This window comes from Carassius auratus, chromosome 31 (genome assembly GCF_003368295.1).
Source record: "Carassius auratus strain Wakin chromosome 31, ASM336829v1, whole genome shotgun sequence".
Classification (NCBI taxonomy): Eukaryota; Metazoa; Chordata; class Actinopteri; order Cypriniformes; family Cyprinidae; genus Carassius; species Carassius auratus.
In genome coordinates this window covers 21,896,305-21,920,681 of record NC_039273.1, presented here as the reverse complement: position 1 = coordinate 21,920,681, position 24,377 = coordinate 21,896,305, and the positions used below count along the sequence as shown (strand labels likewise).

The 24,377-nt window shown below is 35.5% G+C and overlaps 1 protein-coding gene across 8 annotated transcripts in view; it reads left to right on the top strand.

The window, feature by feature from the left end:
- Positions 1 to 1,761: 1,761 nt before the first annotated feature.
- LOC113050843 (potassium voltage-gated channel subfamily H member 7-like) overlaps positions 1,762 to 24,377 on the top strand; it is a 54,011-nt gene continuing 31,395 nt past the window's right edge. For 7 of the 8 annotated variants that reach the window (XM_026214218.1, XM_026214216.1, XM_026214215.1 and 4 more), the window contains exons 1-3: positions 1,763 to 2,235; positions 4,378 to 4,608; positions 19,701 to 19,856. In XM_026214218.1, the coding sequence (XP_026070003.1) occupies positions 2,160 to 2,235; positions 4,378 to 4,608; positions 19,701 to 19,856 (463 nt within the window). In that variant the 5' untranslated portion in view covers positions 1,763 to 2,159. Of the gene's footprint in view, positions 2,236 to 4,377; positions 4,609 to 19,700; positions 19,857 to 24,377 lie in introns of all 8 variants that reach the window. The other variant, XM_026214217.1, reaches the window with a different exon arrangement.

The following is a 24,377-nucleotide window of genomic DNA, read 5'->3' as shown; positions in this document are numbered from 1 at the left end:
AATATTGATAAATTATTTTCTAAACACTTATATATATATATTTATATATGTATGTATGTATATATATAGTATCTCAGTTTCCAGCATACTGAGCAGCACAACTGTTTTAAGCATATTTAATAAGAATACATGTTTTTTTGAGCACCAAATCAACCCATTGAAATGATTTCTTAAGAATCATGTGACACTGAAGACTAGACTAATGATGCTGAAAATTCAGCTTTGCCATCACGAATTATAAAAAAAAAAAATAACAACAATATAGTTGTCTTAAATTGTAATAATTCAAAATATCTATAAAATAAAGATCATTTAAAAAACTTGATCATTCCCAAACTTTTGAACTGTATTTTGTTTACTGCACTTTACACTTTTTGACAGATTTTGTTGCGAGCAGGACAGTAAATATACTTTACGATGCTTTCTCTTATTGTCACCACTAGATGCCAGCACTGTTTCTTCTTCTTCTTCTTATATCTCTCGCTCAGCGGGGGTTTCCTCATATTTCCATGACATCAGAAGTCAGGAAGAGGGAATAATGATCTTTTAACAAATATTTCCAAAGCTTGAAAAAGATTTTCTCTTAATAGATAATTGGCTACCGATGACGTTTCTTACAGTTGAATACAATTTCTTGGCTTTAGTATACTCTAATAGACTCAAATTTAAAATAAAATAAAAAAATATATAATATGGACAAAATCATACAAAGGAGTCGGTTTTGTTACTGGATGGCATTGGCATTTATGACAAGAAATGCAATAATAATTTTTTTTTGCCAGATTTTTCAGAAGATAGACCATATTATTCCTTGAAGCAGATACCATTAGGCTGCCTTAACTGATAATACATACTTGAGAAGAGCATGACTGTTACCACATAAATATTTTCTTCCTAAAAAGACCAACTGTGTCCAAATATGTTGATATGTTAAGTGTTTGCATTTTGGGGTAATGAAGATGAAACATGAATGTGTTTATTTTTTACTTGTGAATTGGTTCAGAAGTTTTGGTTTGACTTATACCCATTTAAACAATGCACCCCAACCCCACAATCTTTTAATTTGAAATATATTATTTGTTATAACACTGACAATGCCAACAAATCCGATTCTAAAGAATGTAATTTTCAGCTTTTTCATTTTCTTTGGTAATTTTTTATACATAATCAAATTTATGGGCTCACTTCCTGTCACAATTTTTGACTGAGGTACACTCAATGCTCACATATTTTTGTTTAACAACCAATAAAAAATGTAATAGGTTTCTAAAGATATATACAAATACATTTCTTGTAACTATGAATAAGTTGTTGTATTTTTCTATCTCTTGTTATTCAGTTTATCTTTTACTTAAGCTCTTCATTTATTGTGAAGGCTCTTATGTCATAAACTGCTTTTCTGTGGTCTGTATTATTAATGTGGAATCTATAACTCTTTCCTTCAAATGTTTTTGTAATTAATATTGGAGGAACGGTCTCGGGATAGTTGCTATTCAAAGAGGAGTATTTCCAGCACCATGGACAGTCCCAAATGTACCACGCATGCGAATATGCACTTTGCAAAGGTCGAACCTATTTACTTTTCATGTTTTGGCACTTTAAAGTTTACATTTGCCGTCACATTTGTGCATAAACACTCTTTAATTTATAGATCCATCCAGATAACACTGTAATTGCCCTGTTTAATTTAGTCGCAGCAGCTCTGAATTTCACTGTCATGGATATCCTAAAGGTGGAAAAAGAAAACCCAATGTGTTGTGTTGTTTGACGTGGTTTGCGGAGAGCGTTCCGTGTGAACTGTGCCCTCCTCCCGGGCTTCTCTCGCGCATCTCCTTGCACAGGTCCCCTCGCGAAGACAGACGTCACTGCTGTCCGTTTGTGGCTGTTTCAGTTCGACTGAGATGCTGCTCAGAGCCGCAGCCTCCTCACAGAGCGCCTCGTTTTCTCGTCTTTCGTTTCAAACAACGACTACCGGTGAAGACAAAAACGGGAATGAATCACGTTAAGCGACCATCTAACGGCGGAGAGAAGGAGAAGAAGTCACCGGAATGACCCCTCACAAAGAAACGCGTTTCCTCGCGCTGTGCTCGTGAAGCTCATCCAACGGTTTTAAAGGGGTGCGCGATCGAGCGGCTCTCGCGCACAACCAGCCGTCAAACATGCCGGTGCGACGGGGTCACGTTGCGCCACAGAACACGTTTCTCGGGATTATTATCCGCAAATTCGAGGGTCAAAGTGAGTATCATCTTCCAGATGTTGCAGCAGTGTTTGATTATTTCATTGCAACGATAAGATGCGACTCAATTGCGGTTTATTGTTTAGTGATTGTGACCTCTAAACTGGCGAGAATGTACCTCCACACGCTGACTGAACTACTTGTTTAATCCCTACTTCTATGTCCAAAATTAGAAATAGATATTTTGATTCTTTAGCGTTCTATTACCGTTTCGCATTGATGTAAACATTGATTAGTTAAGTGGTTAACAGCGCAATAGATTTTGGATAGTGTCTGGAGTCTTTTTCCAGTAGGTATGAAACTTTCCGTTTATGTCATCCAGTGTACAGCAAACGTCAAGTCCGTATCTGAAAATGTCACCGTTTGTGTTGTGTTTGAGTGTTAATGTGTTTACTCACACTACCACAGGCACTCAGCTGAGGGGCCCAGTGTCCACTGCCAAAATATCACTCTTCCATGACTTTACTGTCGCTGCTGTTTTCTCTCTAATATTACTGTTAATAGAGAAGGACAGTTTCTGGTAGAAAAATATTAAGGACATTTGTTGACAAGACCACTTGTGCACATCTCTTTTAAAGAAATATGCCAGGTTCAGTTCATCTCAATAGGTGTTGGTTACCACAAAATAATAATAATAATAATAATAATAATAACAGTATGTTGGCTTGTCCTGAGTTTTCTTTAAAAAGAAGAAGAGGTGAGGTTTCTAAAATTGAAATAAATTGGGACTGTTTTGGGGGGAAATGTGAAGCTTACTTTGTGAAAGTACAATACAGTACTGTACATCAATTCTTCTGTTAAAATTTTTACAGTTTGAATTGAATATAACTATAATATATATTTGACTATAAAAACTGGAAAAGGTTACTAAATGTTTTTTTCCAAGTAAAATCACATTAACACATATTGTTTGTCTTGTGGCTGTACTTTTACAATATTGAAGTGTACAAATTAGCCCAATTAGCAATTATTCATAGTTAACTGGATTTTTTTTTTTTAAAGAAAATGAGAGACAAGTGGTAATCAACAGTATGATTAAGGTTCACTTGTGTTGAATCCTAAATATTCCTTAAAATTGTTCCATAATCTCACATTTTAGTGATGCATTGAAGTTTCTTTCCATCATGCATAGATGGAAGGTTATAATATTATTTATATACAAATTGCCTTTTTTTTTACTTATGTGATTAGTGGTGTGAACAGCAGAGACTGCTATTCACTTCTATTTACACTGTAAATCAACAAGCTAATGCAACCGACTAATCCATTATTAATCAGATTCGTGGCTCAACTGGCCTTAAAAACCTTCATGTAAAAAATGAATCGATCCAACTGAACTCAATCCGAATTTAATTTTGATCGGATTGGAAGGTGTGATGTAGACCTTTTCTAATCTGATCGATGGGACATGTAAATCGGAAAGTACTGCGCATGTGCAATGATGAAGAAATGGCGTACTGACGAATGAAGCGTGGAAGGAGCTGTTGTTTTTGTGGAATAATGTGTCATGACTGTCATGTTAGTCTAAAATTCTTCTTCCACTCATCGTCTGTGAAGTGGCACAGAATAACATCCCATCAGTCCTCACTTCATACTCTCATCCACAGACTGCTTCTTTTGGCCATGGGAATGGGTGATTTTATTGCTTGATAAAAGCAGCACAGCACAAAGCTTTATTAGCACGTCGTCTCCTAATTAGTTCCTGAAATACAATAGAGCATTGTTTGCATGTCAAAAGATCAAATTTGACATTAAAGCTTGTGACATACAGTATAAACACTATAAACATATAATATGACATATAAATGACTATAAACCCAATCACTTTATTTAGCATTCATATAAACACTACGTTCGGATTCATCGATCAGAATAATTTCATTTTGATTTAAACAAAATTGTCCATGTAAACATTGCCAGAGTAATGTAATAAAATTTGGCAAGGCTTACAGGTCGGATGACTCAAATTTACAATCCTACATTGGCTAATCTAAAGGTACACTCTGCCAAAAGCACAAGTGCACATATGGCAGGAAAAGTAACATTTTTATAAAAGCTTTAAAAATGATTTACTATATTGTTTCACATCCACTACCTCCTTTCTTGATCACAATAACTCTCTTTTCTGCTTGTTTCTACAGACAAGAGATTTGTCATAGCCAATGCACGTGTCCAGAACTGTGCCATCATCTACTGCAATGATGCCTTCTGTGAGATGACAGGTTTTTCCAGGCCGGACATCATGCAGAAGCCATGCACCTGTGACTTCCTGCACGGACAGCTGACCAATCGGCACGCTATTGCGCAGGTAGCACAGGCTCTCATGGGCTCAGAGGAGCGCAAAGTGGAGATCACCTATCATCGCAAGGATGGTGAGTGCATGAGCTTTACTTGTTTAAAGTAATTTAATGAACCTGAGGTGTGGGTTATGCTTACTGAATGTTATGTTGTTGGTTAATGTTTTGCTTATTATAATCAAAGAAAAAAAAAGCCCTTTGCTTATAGGGGTCATTAACTGCCTTTTCATTATTTTGTACTGTTCTCTGAGGTCCACTTGTAATCTTATCATAATTTTACATTAAAAAACATCATAATTTAGAAGTAATATGCTATTTCAACGCTATCTCATGGCTAATTCGTACGTATTTTACGAGGTGGCTTATTCGTACGAATTCGTATGACCTCATTCGTACGATTTTATTCGATTTGTCTAAACCCCAGTGACTGTTAAGTTTAGGGGCAGGGTTAGGTGTAGGTAATTCGTTCAAATGCATACAAATTGTGCAACTCGTAAAATATGTACGATTTGGCAAGAATTGTATGAATTTGTACGACTGTGGTCGTGAGATCGGGTTGGCTATTTTCTGTCCTGTTTTGACCCCGTCATCGGAACGCTCTGTTTGAATAATCGAGATGGATTATAGAAGCAAAGCGCACTGCTATGATTGGCTAACAGTTGTTTATATTTGACAGCCTACATCCTTCATAGATGGATGCTTCTGTGATTTAGGTTAAAGGTGCTGTATGTAGGATTGACACCAAGTGGTTGAACTTGGTGGAACACAGGTTGCCAGATTGATCACGAGCGCACTTCATAAACCAAAACAAAGACTGACATTCTGGACTCGAACATATATTTTTAAAGGAGAATAACTGACTGTAGCATTGTTTTTCAGATAAACATGTTAACTTAGCATGTTTCTTAAATATCTGCAAACATATTATGGTATTTTTATAACACATAAATAACAAAAAAAAAAAAATTAGTTACAGGACTTTAGAACTTACAGGATGTTTTTATTGAAAAATGACCTCTTAGGGAATTATTTAGATTTCAGTTCATGAACCCCAGTTCATGTTTTATACAGAATGCTGCAGAAAATATTTCATTAAACAATTATATGTAAGTTATTAAGTTGATTCGCACTTTTGCAATGTGACATTATTTGTTTAATTATCCCAACTAGACTGATATATAAACATCTTCTTAGCCAATAGATTGATGTTTGGGCGGGGCCATGTGTTGATGACCAATGTCAGACAGGGATAGTTAAACCTGTTTGAAAGCATTTATCATTTTTGCAGTTCCATTTGCTGATCGCAGTGGCACAGAAATGATCCTTTTCAGCTTTAAATTCCACATTAATGATGTACTTTGATTTGTGAGTCAAATTTCTGTTCATTATGCAAAAGGAAAACATTCTCCAGTGTATTTTTCTTTTAGTCACTGTAATGTATTTTGGGTTATGTCACTTTTTAATTATTCAATAGTACCTTTATTTCCTTTTATATGGTTTCTTTCTAGGAATAAACCGATATTTGGGACATGGAATATAAACTGAGAGAGTTAGATAGAGAGAAAGATAGAGAGAGAAAGAGAGCAAAAGACAGCGTGTTTAAATTATTGCAGAGTAAGTTAAAGTCAGCACTGAAATGACAGCTCCTATTGTCTTCGACAATTTTGCTTCAGATCACAGGGAAACTACTCAGAGCTGAGACCATTTTTTATCCTGTTCAGCTCTAGTGTCTCTTGTAGTGAGAGACTAGATGTCCCCAGCAGAGGACATAGATTTTGTTCTTTCTTGTACAAGATCATAATAAGCCCCTTACATGCAATAAATCTGGTAAATTACTGTAAAATTACCAGATTGACTTTTCCCCTAAATACAAAAATGTGCTATTTACACGAGCAGCAGTGTTCTGGCTTTTGACTGTTAAGGGATTATTAAAACATTATCTCTAAAATTCAAGTAAAATCTGTGATGCCAGTCATCGTATGTGACCTTTAAACACTGCGCTGTTGTCTTCATTCGCCTGGTTGAGGAGAAGAACTTTAGTTTCACATCTGTCCAATTTAACAACATCTTTTTGACTTCCCAGTGACAGGCAGAAATGGCCGATCACGCAGAATATGTTTTTGCTATAGGTAAAAAAAACATGAGACGCTGCACAATAGTATCAAACTGCAGTGTTGCTGTGCAGCAAGGGGTAAGAAAGGGAGGGTCTTGAGACCCGTGTTTTTTTTTTTTTTTTTTAAGAGCTTACTTTAAACATTACAGTACATAGCAATATTATTTTTTTTTACTTCTTACATTAGTGCATCCTGACCTTGTATGTGCTCATACCAGTAATCTTATGCTTTGTTAATACACAGCATTATAACAGTAATCTGATAGTAACATTAAAACTAGCTTTTCCTAAGAATTGACTGTATTATTGAAAAGGCCTGGTTCAAACATGATTTCTAAATGGTATTTACCAGTAAACACTGTATGTGTAAAAGAGGCTATAGAGAGCAACAGCTGAGTTCCAAAAGTAAAAACTAAATTTTCTCCATAGTGAAACTGATTTTTAATAATAACTTATAAACCTTTAAAGACAGGTTTTCTGCAATCTTGTTAATTGAGGTAGGCTACTTCTATTGAAGCCATCCATTTTCATGATTTCCGCTTATTTTTATTATAATGGTGTTCTTTTGTTAAATTTAAAATATATTTTTTCAATAGACATAATCAACAACTTTTTTATGTCTCCATGGTTTTCAATTTGATTATGTCATTCACGGTGCTTTCTGGTATTCTAGATATTTGCCTTGTTAAAGATGTTAAGTCTTGTACTGTTTTATATTATCGCCTTGTAGCTGGTTGGCTTGGTTCATGGCAAAGACAAAACAAATACTTTTTTAAAAATCCCTAAGGGAAAAGTTAATGGGAAATGCTGCAGAACTAATGTCTCTGAAAAGTGAGCAGGCACTAATGCACTCTATAACTGGCTTTGAATTAGTTTTGCTACTGTATGTTAATTTGCAAGAAAATGGCAAATCAGTCAAACACAGTTGTAATTGTAAAATAATATGCAACTTGGTTACTCTTTTCCTGTATGATTTTTAAACTGTTATGTCAGTCAGTTTTAAAGAGAATATAGAAAATGCAAATATCCTTTAAAATTATTTGCTGAGTCCCAGAAGGTTATTTGGATTTATATTTAATACATTAAATAAATACACAATCAAGCTTCTTTGCAACAGCACAAATCAGGCCCCTGTCCTCCCACTGAGAATTCTCTCATTCAGTAATATCAATATTCTGCTCTTATGTTTCTCATTTGGTTACTGCTGTGCATGGCAAGATGCTTCTTGTAGTCTTCCCGTCTTATTTTTCCATCCTTAGTTTTGATCTCTCATGATGATTTTTTGGAGCAATACAATGGGAAACTCTACCTGCTCAGATCTGTCAGGGCAAAAACCTCATTTCTTCAGCACGGAAATCATAACCACAACAATTACACTCCCTCTTAAGCGAAAGTGTAAACTCGTAATAGTGCATTATCCAATGTTGAATCTGTTCTGTATGTCTCTTATACTTCATATGAACATATAACCTAATGGACATGTGATTTTGTTGGTTTCCACCCGAGACCGCATATAAATTCACTTCTCTCTCTGAGGTGTAAATGAGGCTACTCTCCTCTCACTGAGCCGTAGCACAGCACATTCTGGACCTGCTCTCTATAGTGAGTTTAGTGGCTTCTGCTGTGAATGCATTACACTGTCAATGATGAGCAGGTGCGTGTAGCATTTTTAGAAAGCATCTGTCTTTCCCTCTGTTTCCCTACCTTCTTTGATTTTCATGCTTCTATTCACATTCATAAGAATAACGAATAAAATGAGAACAAACTGTTTTGTATGCTTTTTTACAGTATGATACTGGTGCTTTTTTGAGTCTTTCCAAAACTGTTTTATCCAGTATTGAATTTGAATCTGCATTTTCATTTTGCACATATGTATGTTGGAAATATAAGTTCAAATACTCAAATGCCATTTTGCATATTACATTTCAAATTAAATTGAGCCAACTTAATGCCTCGTTATAGTTTGTCTAATCACAAATCTGAAAATAATAATAATAATAATAATAATAATAATAATAATAATAATAATAATAATAATAATAATAATAATAATCTCAGAGTAAGAAAGATATAATTGTGGCCTATTTATAATTTTGTTTATTAAACTGATCTGAAGAACCTATAATGCAACATTAAGAAAAATGTTTAATCACCAGAGAATCATATAGCCAAACCAAGTGCCCTATCCATTTTATTTTTCCTGGAAGAGTGGGCTTGGCCTCTTGTAAATTTAATGTGTCTGGCTTCCAGCTATTTTTAGCTGTAAAAAATGGCTCCTTTTGCTGCTTGATATTACAAACTGGTGTATCTTACCTTATTATTTTAATGTATTATCTTAACTATAAACACACTGGTTTGTGGTTCAAACTGTTTTACTGTTTACTAAACTTTGTTATTGTTCTCGTTATTTCCCTACAATGCCAATGAACCGGACGTCTCGCACAGAAAAGTGTTTACTTACACATTGAAAGATAAGGTGGATTACAACACAAAATGCTTTTGATCAAAAGTGGGTTCTTTGCTGAAGTGGTTTGCTGCAAAGAACCACTGAATAACTCTTAAGAGTGTGTGGTCATATTAGAGCTTATTCAGTTACATTAGCCTAAAACACAGACACACACACACACACACACACACACACACACACACACAGAACTGTACCAAACCAAGCTAAGTCCTCATGAGTATGGGTCATGCCTTATTTAGCATTTATATTGCAGTAGAATGTGATAGCCCTGCATAATTCTTCTGAGACCTCCTGTCTGAGAGGACACTGTTATCCTACACTGCTGGCATGGCAAATTCCCTGCCGCAGAGGATTTCATTCATTCAGTAGGAATAAAATAAATAATTCAATTCAGCTAAAGCTATTTCTTACTGTATTTTTGCATTCAGCTTTTGTATGTTTTCATGCTGCAATGCATTACTCACAATCCTTCTCTCTTCTGAGTGTTTGTAAATTGCTGTTCTCGAATAAGTCATATTGAGAATGTATTCTTAAAAATACCAATAGAAAATATAATAAAGTTATTAACAGATTGTTAGTTAATGCACATCAGAATACTAAGACTAATACTAATGATTTTTTTTATCAACATATTGTCACATGTATTGTGTATGAACCATTAATCTGCTATGCATTATATTTTTTGTTACTGCTGTAGTGAAGTTATAAAGTGTGATCAGATATGATTTTTAGATGACGTTTGAGGTTTTTGTTTGGAGTGAATAACAGTGTTGGTTTATGACTGTGTATATTGTCAGATGAGGAAGTGTTTAGAAAAGAGTGACCCGTGACTCTTCATGTCTTTTATTCTTTGCTCTTTGCTTTGCTAATGAACATATGCTGTCATGTTGCCCTGCAGGCCTCTCTGTATGATTAATGAGCTGTGTTTATTAACACAAGGCTCCTCCAATCAGCACTCAGCTCCATGTACCAGTCATTTTAAAGACCGAACACAACTGTGTCAAAGGATGTATAAATGCTTTTGGTACAGAAATCAGGTGATGAACGGCAAATAATGACAATCTGTTCATACATTCAAAATTCACTTGCTTCAACATCTGACTCAGTTATTCCCTTCTGTCCAAACTCTAGCACACATGATTATGTGGATTTACTTTCTAATGAAATCAGAATTATTCACGCATGTGCCTCTGCATCTTGTATCTTAATTCTGTGAAACTGAAATCTGTCGATGCAGATCCTCTTTCTATTATGAGCAGATTAAATGTTACAGTTTCACTTTGGCAGAGACAGAAGAGAGAGGAGGACACACACACACACACACACACACAGAAAGAGGTATTTATAGCTCTTGTGCTTTTGGTAGGTATGGTGTTTGGAGTCTCTGCTCAGGGGAACAGAGACACAGACTGCACTGCTGTACTGTTAACCCAATATAGCAGAATATAGCAGAAACTAACACTATCAGCACTAGTCATTACTATTTATACCACAAATGTAAAATGCTTTGTCAGATTGTGAATGCTTTCAACACTCTGTGAAAGGGACAAGAATATTACAGGTTTGTTTGAGGAAATACTGACATGTTTTATTCCTACCAGACCGTAAACACACTCATCCTCATGTACTCATTCTGGCAGACTACAAACCTTGTCTCATCACTGTGAGTTGAATCAGAGAAGCACTGAGCAGATGAGGGTTAGAGCTCTGTAAAGAGATACAGATAGTCGTTCTGAACCCATGAGCTCAACAGTCAGATTGGGATTGTGTTAACATGACTGGCCTCATCTTTAGTTCTACAAGACAACAGGCCATATTCATTCTAGTCTCAGTCTATAACAACATGCATACTGACCATCATAGAGCTGGCTAAACAATGAGTTTGTGTGCATATTGTGTGTTACCTTGTTAAAAGCTTTCTATCAGATCTACAGTAACCCTTGAATTCTGTTTTGTTTGAATAACCTAATGTATTTAGTTAAGTATAAAAATATACATAGTTAAATAAAATATGTGTTGTTTTCAATGTTTTTGACTCATGTGAAATAGTTTTTTAATTCATAAGGTTGACACCAATATTTTAGATACAACAAATGCATTTAGCCCAACACAAAGCATTGGATGTCCGGTATGTTCTGTCACAAAATCTATGTCATAAAAAAGCCGACCAATTAGGTTGTGAACATATCCCTATGCCTTTTAGTTCAGTGTTAAAATGCCAATATGAATGCTAAGAAGACCAGAACTAAATAGGCTAGACCAAACGAAACAAACGAACCGAGCTACAAGTATGAACAAACCCTTAGTCTGCGTGTAGTTATGCAAGGTCACTTCATGCTTCTGCCCAATCACTTTAAAAGTATAAAAGCCTTTGATATGTATTCCAAGACTCAGCCACTCAAGCCACCTTAGTAGGCAGACACATACAAGACATGCAATGAGTAAATGTAAATAGGTTTTCACTTTAGTTAATGACAGAACTGTTTGGGGGTTGTGAATAGTTGGGCAGTCCTGGAAATTTACACTCATACAGACAAACAAGTAAAACAAATCACGTTGAGTTCACAAGATTTGAAACCTGACCATTTTTGGAAAAAGTACACAGAAGCAGCTCATAATGGGCTTTCTGACATGTTGCCCATCTGGTCTGTGTGTGATTACAGTGTTTTCTGTCTCTCCTGTAGCACAGTAATAACCAACCTTTCACATGCTCCTCAAAGACCAATCAGTCACCAATCAGTGCTTGAACCAGTGTGTGTGTGTGTGTGTGTGCGTGTGCTTGTGTGTGCGTGTGTGTGTGTGTGTGTGTGTGTGTGAGACATATCAGGACACAACTCTGTATAATGACATGGGTATGACACAGGTATTACAAGGAGAGGGTGACTTATGAGGACATAACCCATGTCCCCGTTGTTCAAATTGCTTATAAATCATACATAATTAGTTTTTTTTTTTGAGAAAGTAAAGATGCAAAAAAGTTTCCTGTGAGGGTTGGGTGGGTTTTTGTAGGGTGATAGAATAAACAGTTTGTACAGTATAAAAACCATTACATTTGGGATGTCCCCACTTTTCACAAAAACAAACGTGTGTGTGTGTGTGTGTTCTGGTGTGTAGGTGTGTATGGATTACTCTGTTTAAAGAAGTCTCCACAGGCTTTGTAGGTTTAATTATTGATAGAGGAAATTGACTCTAATGAAATTTCCATCGTCTTGAAACAAGAACTGAGCTTAATACATTCTGTATGTCCATATACAGACGAAAATGAACATACACACACACACACACACACACACTCCTTCAGATCATTTCAGTAACCTCATTCTATAGAAAACAGAATGATCATCCCCTTCTGATTAGAAAGCATGTGACCTTAAGATAAACATTGGGAATATTGTCTTGGGAATAAATGTGATTCATATGACCTGTCAGCCATTATTAATTATAGTTCCTGCTCAGAGTTGAGCTGCCTTTTCATCCAAAACATTTAGTAGTGCAACTGTAAATGCATTATCTTAGTCAAAATTCTCTCTAAGCAAAGCTCAACCTTTAACGGGACGAATGCTTAACATCTCAAGTAACAACGGAAAGTAACACACAGACAGTGTAACTGTGTCTTGTGTCTGCTGTAAATGAAGGGGAAAACCAATTTGGGGGAGCTGCAAAATTCTTTAACAGCTCTTCTCTTACACATTACATAGTTCACCTCAGGACACGCAATGTGTGGGAAATGAAAATTGCAACCTGAGCTGAATTTCTTTTACTCTCATGGTATGATGGTAGCCTGATCAATGCAGCTTGGAAGAAAACAGCATGATAAAACCATAACCATGCTGCTAAAATAAGAGTGCTGGTTTACACAACAGTACTATTTCATCAAAAACAAAACAATTTCCTTTGAGAAAAAGTTATTCTCTGGCTAAACAACAGTGTGGCTATGATCACATTCAACAGCAGATTGTTCAGCTTGGAAAGTAAAAATGTCCAACTTTCTTACAAAACTTTGAAAAAAAACTTGTACATGCTTAAATGTTCAAGCAAATAAGGTGCACCAGTGAGTCAGCTGGTCTCATTCACTAATGATTGCAGATTATTTGTATTTATTTACAAAGGAAAACTACTCACCAAAATAATCTGTCTATTTCACAACACATGCATACATGCACAGAAATGTATTCTTAACTTCACTTTAATGCTAATGAATTTGGAGTATTCTAAATAAGCTACCATAATTTGCATAAAACACAAAAAGGGGTTTCTACACAGCCTTTTGTTTCTCAGCAAACCCTTTTAGAAAAAAATTGTACGTAGATATCACACACAAATTTGTGCATGCACACTTTTAGTGTGTGAGACCCAGTGTTTCTATATTACATGATAATACTGTTTAGCAAATGTGCAGGTGATCAGAATTGCACTTTTATGTGGTAACATCTGAATATACTGGAATTATTCAAGACAAATTTATTATTATATCTAAAATGACTGAATCAATAGGACAATATTGGGCTACAATAAGTACCAAAGTAATCTGTAATCTGACTATATGTATGGTTACAAGAATTATGGTACATCATAAGGGTCAGATCAGGTAAAAATAGCTCATAGTATCTTGATAACAATGAATTTTTTATAATCTATTTCCTACTTGATTTAACCCATAAAATGACTTTTTTTATATATAAAAACACATTTCTAGGCTACCTGAAAACAAACATGTTTACATTGGAGATACTGGTGGTATTGATCATCAATAAATCGAGTATTAAAAAAAATCAGGTCTGTTAGTTTTATACCAGTTGAATAGCAGTCTTAATATGTCTTAACTCTTTAATAGTTTAAACTCATTAATGCTGAGAGCTTGATGTGCCCTGTTAACCTCTCTCAGTGTATCTTGCTAGTTTGACTGTGGTTTCTCCTGCTTTACACACTCAAGACAAGCATAAGATCACATTACCTTTAAGACGTCATTGGGTCAACAGAACGATTCTTTATTTATAGAGGTCATGGTGATGAAGTGATCTTAAAATACCTCTGTAAGTCCAAATTGCACAAACATTTGTATGTTTGTTTATGTGTGTGTATATTCACAGCCATATGCACAGAACCTATACCCTTACTATCAAATACTTTCTCAAACTGAGAACCAGAATTAATTATCCTGTGTGTCCTATTGATGTCCTACATCAAGCAAAGGCATTTGTGTTTACTAATTAAAAAGATCCCTTCGTGGATATTCATAATATAGTGTAATATAATAATATAATAAAAATATGTGATTTTTTATTTAAAAAAAAAATTATATATATATATATATATATATATATATATATATATATATATATATATATATATATATATACACACATTTAAAAATATACAAGTATGCTGGGGATTTTTCATCTGCCCTACTAGACTGCTTAATTAATTTAAAATGGCACCACAGCAGCATGAAATTTAAGCGTCTAAAGCACTTATTCAGTTCCATAGGGCTAATCTCTTAAGCTTCTCTTGTGCTTTCGGTCTACACACACACGCACACACACAAACAAGCCTGATGGTTTCCTCAATTTGCCTCTCACCTAGGTTAATGCCGAACATAATCAACCAAGACTGTTTGAGATTTAAACTGACAGGTTGTTACACTCCACAAACATTTTCTGCTGTAAAATGGATATTTATGCTCAGTCATGCAATATATTCTATTCCACACGGAGCTAAGCCAATATGCAAAGAATCCAAATCCACTTCATTGTAGACAGTTTCTTTTTGTAGATATTTTTAGATCACACTTTTATGTAAAATATTACATATCTTTCAGGATAATGTAGCGTAAAAATGAGCTTGTAGATGCTTTCAGTTTTAGTCTTTATCATTTTATAGTACTCATTTCCAGGGCCGTGCACAGACCTTTTGAGGGGTATGTGCTGAAACTGAAAAAGGGCACCCCCTCCCTTTTTTTTATATCAGTTATATATATTCTCTTTTTTAGCTATTCTGTTTGGTTTTATAGGCTAATTTGTATTATTTGGTTAACATTATTATGAATGACATTGAGAACAGGGGAAGGTGAGCAATGAGTCAAGTATTTTTGACAAACTTTTTTGAAATATAATTTAAGTAATTATGTCCAACTCAATTCCAGATTATAAAAACTATAGCCATACCGTTACTATAACATATCCAACATGTATCCGCCTTCCTGGCAAAAATTTTATACTGTGGTGGACCAGGGATGTTGGTCTCTTGAAGGTCTCTTATTCACTACACTTTCCCTAAAATAGCAATGAAAAAATAAATAAATATAGTGTGAAAAGTACAGTTGCAGTGAAAAGCATTTCTGAAGGATCACGTGACACTGAAGAGTACTGAACTGGAGTAATGATGCTGAAAATTTTTTTCACAAAAATAAATTACATTTTAAAATATATTCAAATAGAAAACAGTTATTTAAAATAGTAAAAATATTACATTATATTACTGTTTTTGCTGTATTTTGGATAAAAAAAAACGCCAAAAAAGCCTTGGAATGAATCATGAACTACATTCTGCATGATAAAATATAAAGATTTCACAGTGATCTTCTGTAATTTTTTTTAGTTACTACTACATTACTGTAGTAAAACCATGTTTTACTACATTTTATACAGAGAGTATACGGATAGTATACCATAACATGATTAGCCTAAATGTTAATAAATTAAGTGTATCAGCAATCATAAATCAAAGAAGAAATTTCTTAGAAATATAGTTATCTAGGTGACGAGGATCACTCGTCGCTGTGTAAGTTCCAGTACGAAACAGCGCGGGTGCGCACCTGTTATGATTTTCCGATGGTTAAAAACTAATTATATGTTGTTGTATTACTTATCAATATATAGTTTTTGACCAGCGAATGCGTGCAAATGTTATTTATTTATTTTTTGTCATTAAAACGGCGACGGTCTGCCGCTGCCGGCATCACATTACATTTTCATCTAACTACAGGTTACAAAATAGTTTTTGTAGCTATATAGACGGAGCGCTCAGTTTTTCCTGTGGTAAAATGCATTTGGCCAAAATCGCATTTTATAAAAGATGAAATGCTAATGTATGCACAGGCTATTTAAGTGTTGGTTATGTATTGTCTATGACTAGATGGCAAATGCTAGCCCTCTCTCTCTCTCAGGCGACGTCCCACATGTCTCAGTCAGTCAGACAGACATCCAATAAATAAAATATGAGCCTTTATAGACATAGTGTTTAGTAGTACTTATTCAAACAACAAGATATATATTTACCCTTCGCAAAACCATTCAGCTCAGCTGTTGTCTACTGTGCAGTTGCTGTGGAACTTCAGTTGATTCAATGAATATAGAGGGGGGCGGAGTTATCAGATTACTGACAGCTTGAGGATCAAATTAGATTTACACAAGCTCGTTTTAAGAACTTTCATTTGCTAAATATTTGTAAAACAGACATACAGACGTAAAGGGTGACCAATAGCATTGAAAAAAAAAAAAAAAACACCACCAAAAAAGGGCACTTCGGAGTGTAAGGCAAAAAGGGCACGTGCTCTGCACAGGTTGAGCCCTACCTGTGCACGTGCCTGCTCATTTTTGTCACTCTTAGAATTTATTAATAAAGATGTTTGAACACAATATACAGTTTTTGGTTTTCTGAAGAGGAAGTGGATTCAAGATGTAGAGGTAGAAAGGCTGTTATAGAGTGTGAAACATCTGCCTGTCACCCAGATTCTGACATGGTAACATATAAAAATTAACTACTGGAGCTCAAAATGCTTTTCTTACAGATTTTTTCTCATGGCCTAGAGTAATCAAGCTGCAGCTCTCTCCCTGTCCCAGGATGTATTGCATTATGTGCTAATATTGACAGTGATATAGTAGAGGGGTCATAGCCTGCTTTTCTCTGTGCATACCTGCCTCTCGTATTCCATTCTTCAACTGCAAAAAGAGAGGGATAGATTACATAAAATTTCGTTATTACACATTATCAGTATCATTCATTTTAAGACTTTACAGTCCCGGCTACTAACTAGTCTATACAGCTGTGCGAAAATATTTTTTTTATTAATCCAACATGTTTCACTTGTTAGCAAACTTCACATTTGCTTGCCGTTTTCTCTCTCTCTCTTGTTAATTCGTTTCGATTCATTTCAATAAATATCATCTTGGCAATTCTTTATGTGACTTAAGAATTCTACCTCTAATGAGCTGTAGATAAAATAGCCTAAAGAATGAAAATTACGGTTATTTTTTGTTATTTATCCGTATAGTCAGATTTTGTGCTACAAAACATCCAAGACTGCCATTGTCCATTCTGAAAAATAATAATGGCCACTCAACTTAAATTATATAAATAATTTGAATACCATTAGACCATTCAGAACCTGAGGGTCTACCATGTGCATAGTAAAGCGATAACTGCAGACAATCCATTAGAGCATATAGCATGTTAGGGGTGTTTAAAAAAATGTAATACCACCCTCAAATATAATGATCGAGAACCCCCAAAATAAAGGCAGCAATATTTTTCATGTATAAAACACCCAATTTATGCTGTATAAAATAATACCTGGAAACTATTTACCATCTACAATTTTTGATTCTATACTCTTTTTCGTATTATATTCTATTATTTTCTATTCTATTTTTTATACTTCTTTTGACAATTTCTGTAGACCCTGCAACAACCCCTTGGGAGTCCTGGACCCCAGTTTGATTGTTGGGTCACTGGACACATTTTAGACTGATTTGTGGTCAATCATAATTCATTTTCGAGCAAATGTATACAGCAGTTACTGTGATTTGCATTTGCACAGAAGTTCAAAAAACTTTGTTCTCTGAGCTCTATCATTGTAGATGCCATAATGATGATATTGTTTATCTGAGCTCTTTAAGCACTGATTGCTGTCGTTAGTTCCAGGTGTGTGTGTGTGTGTGTGTGTGTGTGTGTGTGTTTGTGCATTATTGATGTTCTGCAGGTGCTGATTGCAGATGCTCTGTGGTGTGTGTGTATGTGTGTGTGTGTGTGTGTGTGTGTGAGTGCACAGCCGCTAATAATATCACAGATTGACAGAGAAACACTGGGCACACTAGACGAAAGCTCAGATTTATTTATAGATCACTTGGCCAAATAAAGCAGACAAACAAACACAATTTATTTTTTCTGTGTCTTTCTAATTGATATGCGATCATTCAAAGAAGTTCATTCTAAATTGAACTGATTCTACAGACTCACACCCAAAGGCTGCTCCTGCAGGGCGGAATAATCACACAGGGAATTCTTGTCATGGTAAACTCCGTACTGTTCTCTGATTGTTGCTGAGATAATTCTCAATAAACTGACAAGAGTAGCCATCAAAGCAGATGAACTCATCGTCTTGAGAGGGCGATCACACTGACAGCGATTTGCAGAGACCTGAAGTCGCAGTTTCCATCTTTTTGAGTGACAGTGACCGTTGGTGATGTGACACAGTAAAACAGATCAAATTTTAATGTATACTGTGTAGAGTATAAAATCAAACTCTTCAAACCTCAAACTATTCTTCAACTAAACAAATAGTCAGTGAAAGGAGGTGCTTACTAAGAATGACAAATTATTATATTATATTATATTATATTATATTATATTATATTATATTATATTATATTATATTATATTATAAAAATATTGTGTATGAGCTGTTTTCTATTCATTTTATCTGGCATATGCAATCAGATAAACCAGATATCAAGCCTTTTTACCAAAATTTGGGACATGACTGAATACAGTTTAGAAGGTTAACTTGTTTTTTATCAGCAATATAATTACATAAACTGTGATCAGGGTGCAAACTATTATATATTATTAACAGTGTCTGAGGTAAAATGATTAACAATTATTTTTTTGATTTTAAAGTTTTTAGCATTTTAATTAAGTTAAATTGTTTTAATATATTTATAATAACATTAAATTATATTAATAAGAATATATTAATTGGAAAAAAAAATGGTCAACCGGTAGCCTCCTTGGAAGATATTTTAATAATCTAGGTTTTCTCTAAAGATGGTGCTTGTTTTTTTTTTTTTTATTATGAATGATAATAGTTATGACAGTGATGACTATAATTGCGACTTTAGAGATGGAGGCCAATGTCTAATTAGCATGTCAGCTATTGTGCCCCGGTTATGATCAACTCAAATCCACAGGTTTCTAACAAATGTGAGGACAGATCCGAGCCATGGCTCCATTGTGCTTTTTCTCAAGGGCTGTCTTGCCCTATAGTTGCCATGGCGACCCTCATCTTTGCCTGTCAGGAATGAATCCTTAAGCTGTCAAACTGAATGAGCATCAACATCTACACCCGAAACTGCATGTTTGTATATGTAGTTAAGTAGCAAATATAACCTGCTCTCCATAACCACCTTCTGCCTCTGGCAATTTATCTGTACACTTCTGCTAATTAAGCTTATTCATTTGATGACTCTTAATAATCCGAAGTCAATGGTGACTTTAAGATGCAAAGATGCTCACTGAACATAATGGTTGGATTTGATTTGCTATCTAAACCAAAAGATAATGTTTTTTTTTGTCGCTTTATGTTTGCAGGATCAGACTTCCTATGTGCGACACACATCATTCCCGTGAAGAACCAAGAGGGTGTTGTCATGATGTTCATCTTGAGCTTTGATTACGTGCTGAAAGAGGGCAGCATGGATTCATTAGACCGACTCAACCACACCTCGCCAACCAGAAATGAACAAAGTGAGGCTCTTTCTTTAGTATTATTTATTTTCTTTCAATAATTCCCTCTTTTTTTCATTTCCATCAATGTGATCCATTGCCAGCATCTGCTATAATTGATTACTACCTGTCTGCCAGATGGGAGAGAGGAAGAGACATTTTCAGACAAATGATGTTTGATGAAGAGGTGTGCAGGAAGAAATATGGAGAAGGCAGAGGGAGAGAGAACGGTTTTTTTTGCTCCAGTTGCTCTGGCTCACCAGCACACACTGTCAAGACCGAACCCAGTCAGCCAGAAAGGAAATGAAGTGGGGGGAAATAATTTATGTGACACAGTGTTACAATTATTTGGATCCCTGAGGCCAGGTGCTGAACGGTGCTTCATTTATAGGATCCCGTTCAGTAAAATGGTGCTCACTAAACCATCCAATATAAACAGAGTGTGTGTGTGTGTGTGTGTGTGTGTGTGTGTGTGTGCACTTGCTATAATTATGACAAATGTTCCTAGAGACCTGCAAGCAATAAAACTGCTGCAATGCATTTTCTGCAAAATATGCTACTGCATCAGTTTACACACATGCACATGCATACATACAGTACACACACACACTGCCTGATGTCCTCCTCTAACTCTGTATTGGAAAGTCACATCTGAACTGTGAAATCCAATTAATATCCAATGCTAATACCGTCTCTGTGGTATCATAGCAACAGGGAATGTTTTGAAAAGGACATCTGTGTGTTCATACTGTATATGTGCGAGTTACTGAAGAGGCACTGTTTAGTCAGGGCTGTTATAAACTGATGATTTGCTATGGCAGTGAGTTCATTGTTATGCTGAGACATACAACATGACACTTTAAAAAAAACTTCTAGCTGGGATGAATATAGATTTCCTAGATCTTGCTTCCTCTGAGAGCAGGGCTGAGGGGCTCAGCAGACAGGAAGTGCATTGAACCATTAAAGCAGAGACAATCTAGCTAGTAAAATTTACAAGCATTTCCATCCTGATTCTGTCAATGACTTATTAGGCTTTACTTTAAGTTGAGGGACATCCACCTCCAAAAAGCCTCTTTTGTGGAGTACATTAGGTTGTTTTGATGGAGGCGTGATATAAATAGCCCAGTTTGGAGAGACTTTTAATTAATGCTAGTGTGGTTCTGAAACCCAAGGGTAGAGACAGACAGAGAGAAAGAGAGAAATCACACGGCAGAGATTAAAGGGGGGGTGAAATGCTCGTTTTCACTCAATATCCTGTTATTCTTGAGTACCTATAGAGTAGTACTGCATCCTTCATAACTCCAAAAAGTCTTTAGTTTTATTATATTCATAAGTGAAAGATAGTCTGTACTGATTTTTCCCGGAAAAACACGACCGCTGGAGGCGTGACATGTGGGCGGAGCTAAAGAATCACGAGTGCGAGTAGGCTTTTGCGTTGAAAGCGTTTGGAAGCTGTGACTTTACCATGAGGAAAAAAACATCCAAAACAAACCATGGCTTACAGTCAGATTCAGCGTATATTTATGATCCAGAATCAGATCCCGAGGCTGAAACTGAACGAGAGCAGCAGCAGCAACGACTCGCTCCGAGCGGGGCTCGAACCCGGGTCTCTGGCATGGGAGGGGACGCACTAACAAGGAGGCTGAGATATTTGAAGCAGTTTTACTCACCGCCTGCGGTTCCAACACACGATTGTGACCCTTTTTCGTTGGTATTACATCATCCTTAAGAAATAAACGATACGCAAATCCGTCGTCAAACTGGGCCTTGTTTGTAAAACAAGCATCTTCGAAATGCAGGGAACAAACAAAAACACTTGCACAACTCCGTTGATGCTCTGTAAAAATAAACTCCATCCACTGGTCCCTTAATGATGTTTTTTTCTGGTAATCTGTGCAGGGTTGTCTTGCCCTGGCAACCAAAAACACACTTCTTTTGTGACATTTTGCGACGCTCTCGCTCTGATCAGTGAAGTCTGTTGTGCTCTCAGTGCTCTGCTATACGGGAGCACGCATGGGAATCCAACTCTTTAACAGTGTAAAAAACTCAGTATGCATGAAATAGCATTTCACCCCCCCTTTAAAAAACAAGACTGAGGGCTTTATAACTTCATATGGCTTTTGAATGAAATGAAATATGTAATAATAATTCAGATTATTTCTGATGTCAGCCAGATGAATACATTTAAACAGCACAAATTCATACTATCCCATATTAAGAAACTTTAACAGTGAGGTAATAGAAAGTAGAATACATGCTATTGTTCCTAACAGTAGAAGAACAAATGATAAGAGTAATGTGTGGGTATAATGTAGCTTTGTGTAGCGCCTGATGCTCTGCACATCCTGGAATACACAAGTCAAAAATGTGTTAGAAAAGCTTTCTAAGTTCTTTAAGCATTCTTGGCTGATTGTGTTGCACATGAAGTGTGAAGTGTGCCAGGTAAACAAAATGTGATGAAAAAGGCTGTTAATGAAGTAGAGAGCAAACAAAAGGAAAACTGCAGATTGCAAATTAGCATACATCTCATTTCACGTATGAAAGCGCCATATTTATAGGTGTCTAAAGGGTGTTGCAGCAAATATAGCCTGTTTAATTCTAAAAGTTAAAGACAGGGTGTAAAATAGTCATGAAAACCTATTTAGTTTTTGGCAAAATAAAAATTATAATATAATAATAATAATAAAACATTTTGACTGCTTTATCCTGCACTGTGAAATATACAATGTGAAAGTGTTAAATAAATAGTTCACTCAAAAATATAATCATAATTTATTCAATCTCATGTAGTTCCAAGACTGTGTAACTTATTTTCTCCTGTGAAGCAAAAAAGAGGGTATTTTGAGCAAAGGAAGTCAGTGGGAACTAAAATAGTTTGGTTACCAACATTGTTCAAAATACAGTATCTATTTCTGTGCTCTGCATTAAAAAAAATGTAAAGGTTTGGAATGGCATGAGGGTAAGTGAACAATGACAGAATTTTCTTTTTTGGGTGAACTATCCCTTTAATAGTCTCTCAATCAACATGAGGTCATATAAACTTCATGTAATATAATTATAAATAATCAATTAAAATCAGTATAAAAGTAAATATGTGTATTATTTGTTCATTTGTATTACTATTTTAACAACTAATTAAATATATTATTTCTTGATTCTGTTTGTTAATTAATGCTTTTTTTTTAGAACTTACTCGGTGACCAGTGTTTGGCAGCAGTCATGCCCTGCCATACCCAGGTGATGCCATTTCATGTGTAGGTGAATATATGTCTAATAAGAAGAAAGCCCTATCTAGGTTCTGCGCTGGCAGATTCAATAGTCTCGTTGTTTGATGAGAAAAAGAACAACTGTATTTGCAATAAACGTTTTAAGAATCTATACACCTGTAGCTCCGGAGGACTATTATTCTATTGCGTGGAACTGCATGGACTATTATTCTATTGCGTGGAACTGCATGGACTATTATTCTTCTGCGTGGAACTGTTTCATTAACACCCAAATGTTGATATTGAATATTTATCGTGCTGTTTATTTCTTTGTACATTTGAATGCAGAAACAAAAAAATCTATCTAGTTTATATATATATATATATAGAAGACACTGTTTCACTGTTTTAAATGAAATGTAGCATGTCAAACTGCAGAACACTGTTGGGGCTGCTTGAAGTGTTATGCAACAACACAAATGCAATAGAAACAAATGTCATGAGTTTTCCTAGGACACCAGTAATGGTTTTGTAAGGCATCAAGTGTTCATGAAGCTCTCCTACACTCGATGCTGTGGTATTGCCAAATACTATAATATTTGATTAAGTTGGTCTCACTGGTCCATAAATAATTTAGCTATATTTTCTCTGTGGTTGATATGAAGCTCAGGTAATGAAATCCATGTAGAGTCCTAAGGCTACCTTGTGCTCCAGAGGAGAAAGATACAGATTGAGAGCTCATTTTAACCATGTCTCCTCTCGTCTTCTCACTGAATTTCATTGATGCTGATGTCCCATTTTTCCTTCCATCAGAGACAACTCTGTTTGTTTAACATTCAGGAAGTTCTTGTTAAAGATTGACTGTGTGGGTAGGACCGCTTGGCTGCAGAGGTTTTGCTGCAGAAACCCCAACCTTGTTTGACAGCTACTGTAATGCTGCGATTTGTATCCTTAGTAATTCTGGTGTTGGAAATTGTGATGTGCACAACAACTAATGGAAATTTTTGTAACTGACTAGTCTAGAGGTAAAAAACCCTCAGAAGAGAGTCAGAAACATTGAGTATGTGCAATCTATTTGAAATATTTAAACTATGAACCAAGCAATCAAATAATTCCAGATACCTTATTATCTGAATTGTTCATATTTTCCACAAAATAGTTAAAATTTACAACACTGACGGCAACTAAAGCAGAAGACGGGCTGACTGAAAATGCAAAATTCACTCTCTGACACTAGGTGGCGCTTCTGGACAAGCAGGAATTTAGCAGATACCATGGTTACTCCTGTAAGCAAAGCGGAGCTAAACATATAATCACTATTTTATTTGGCATTACG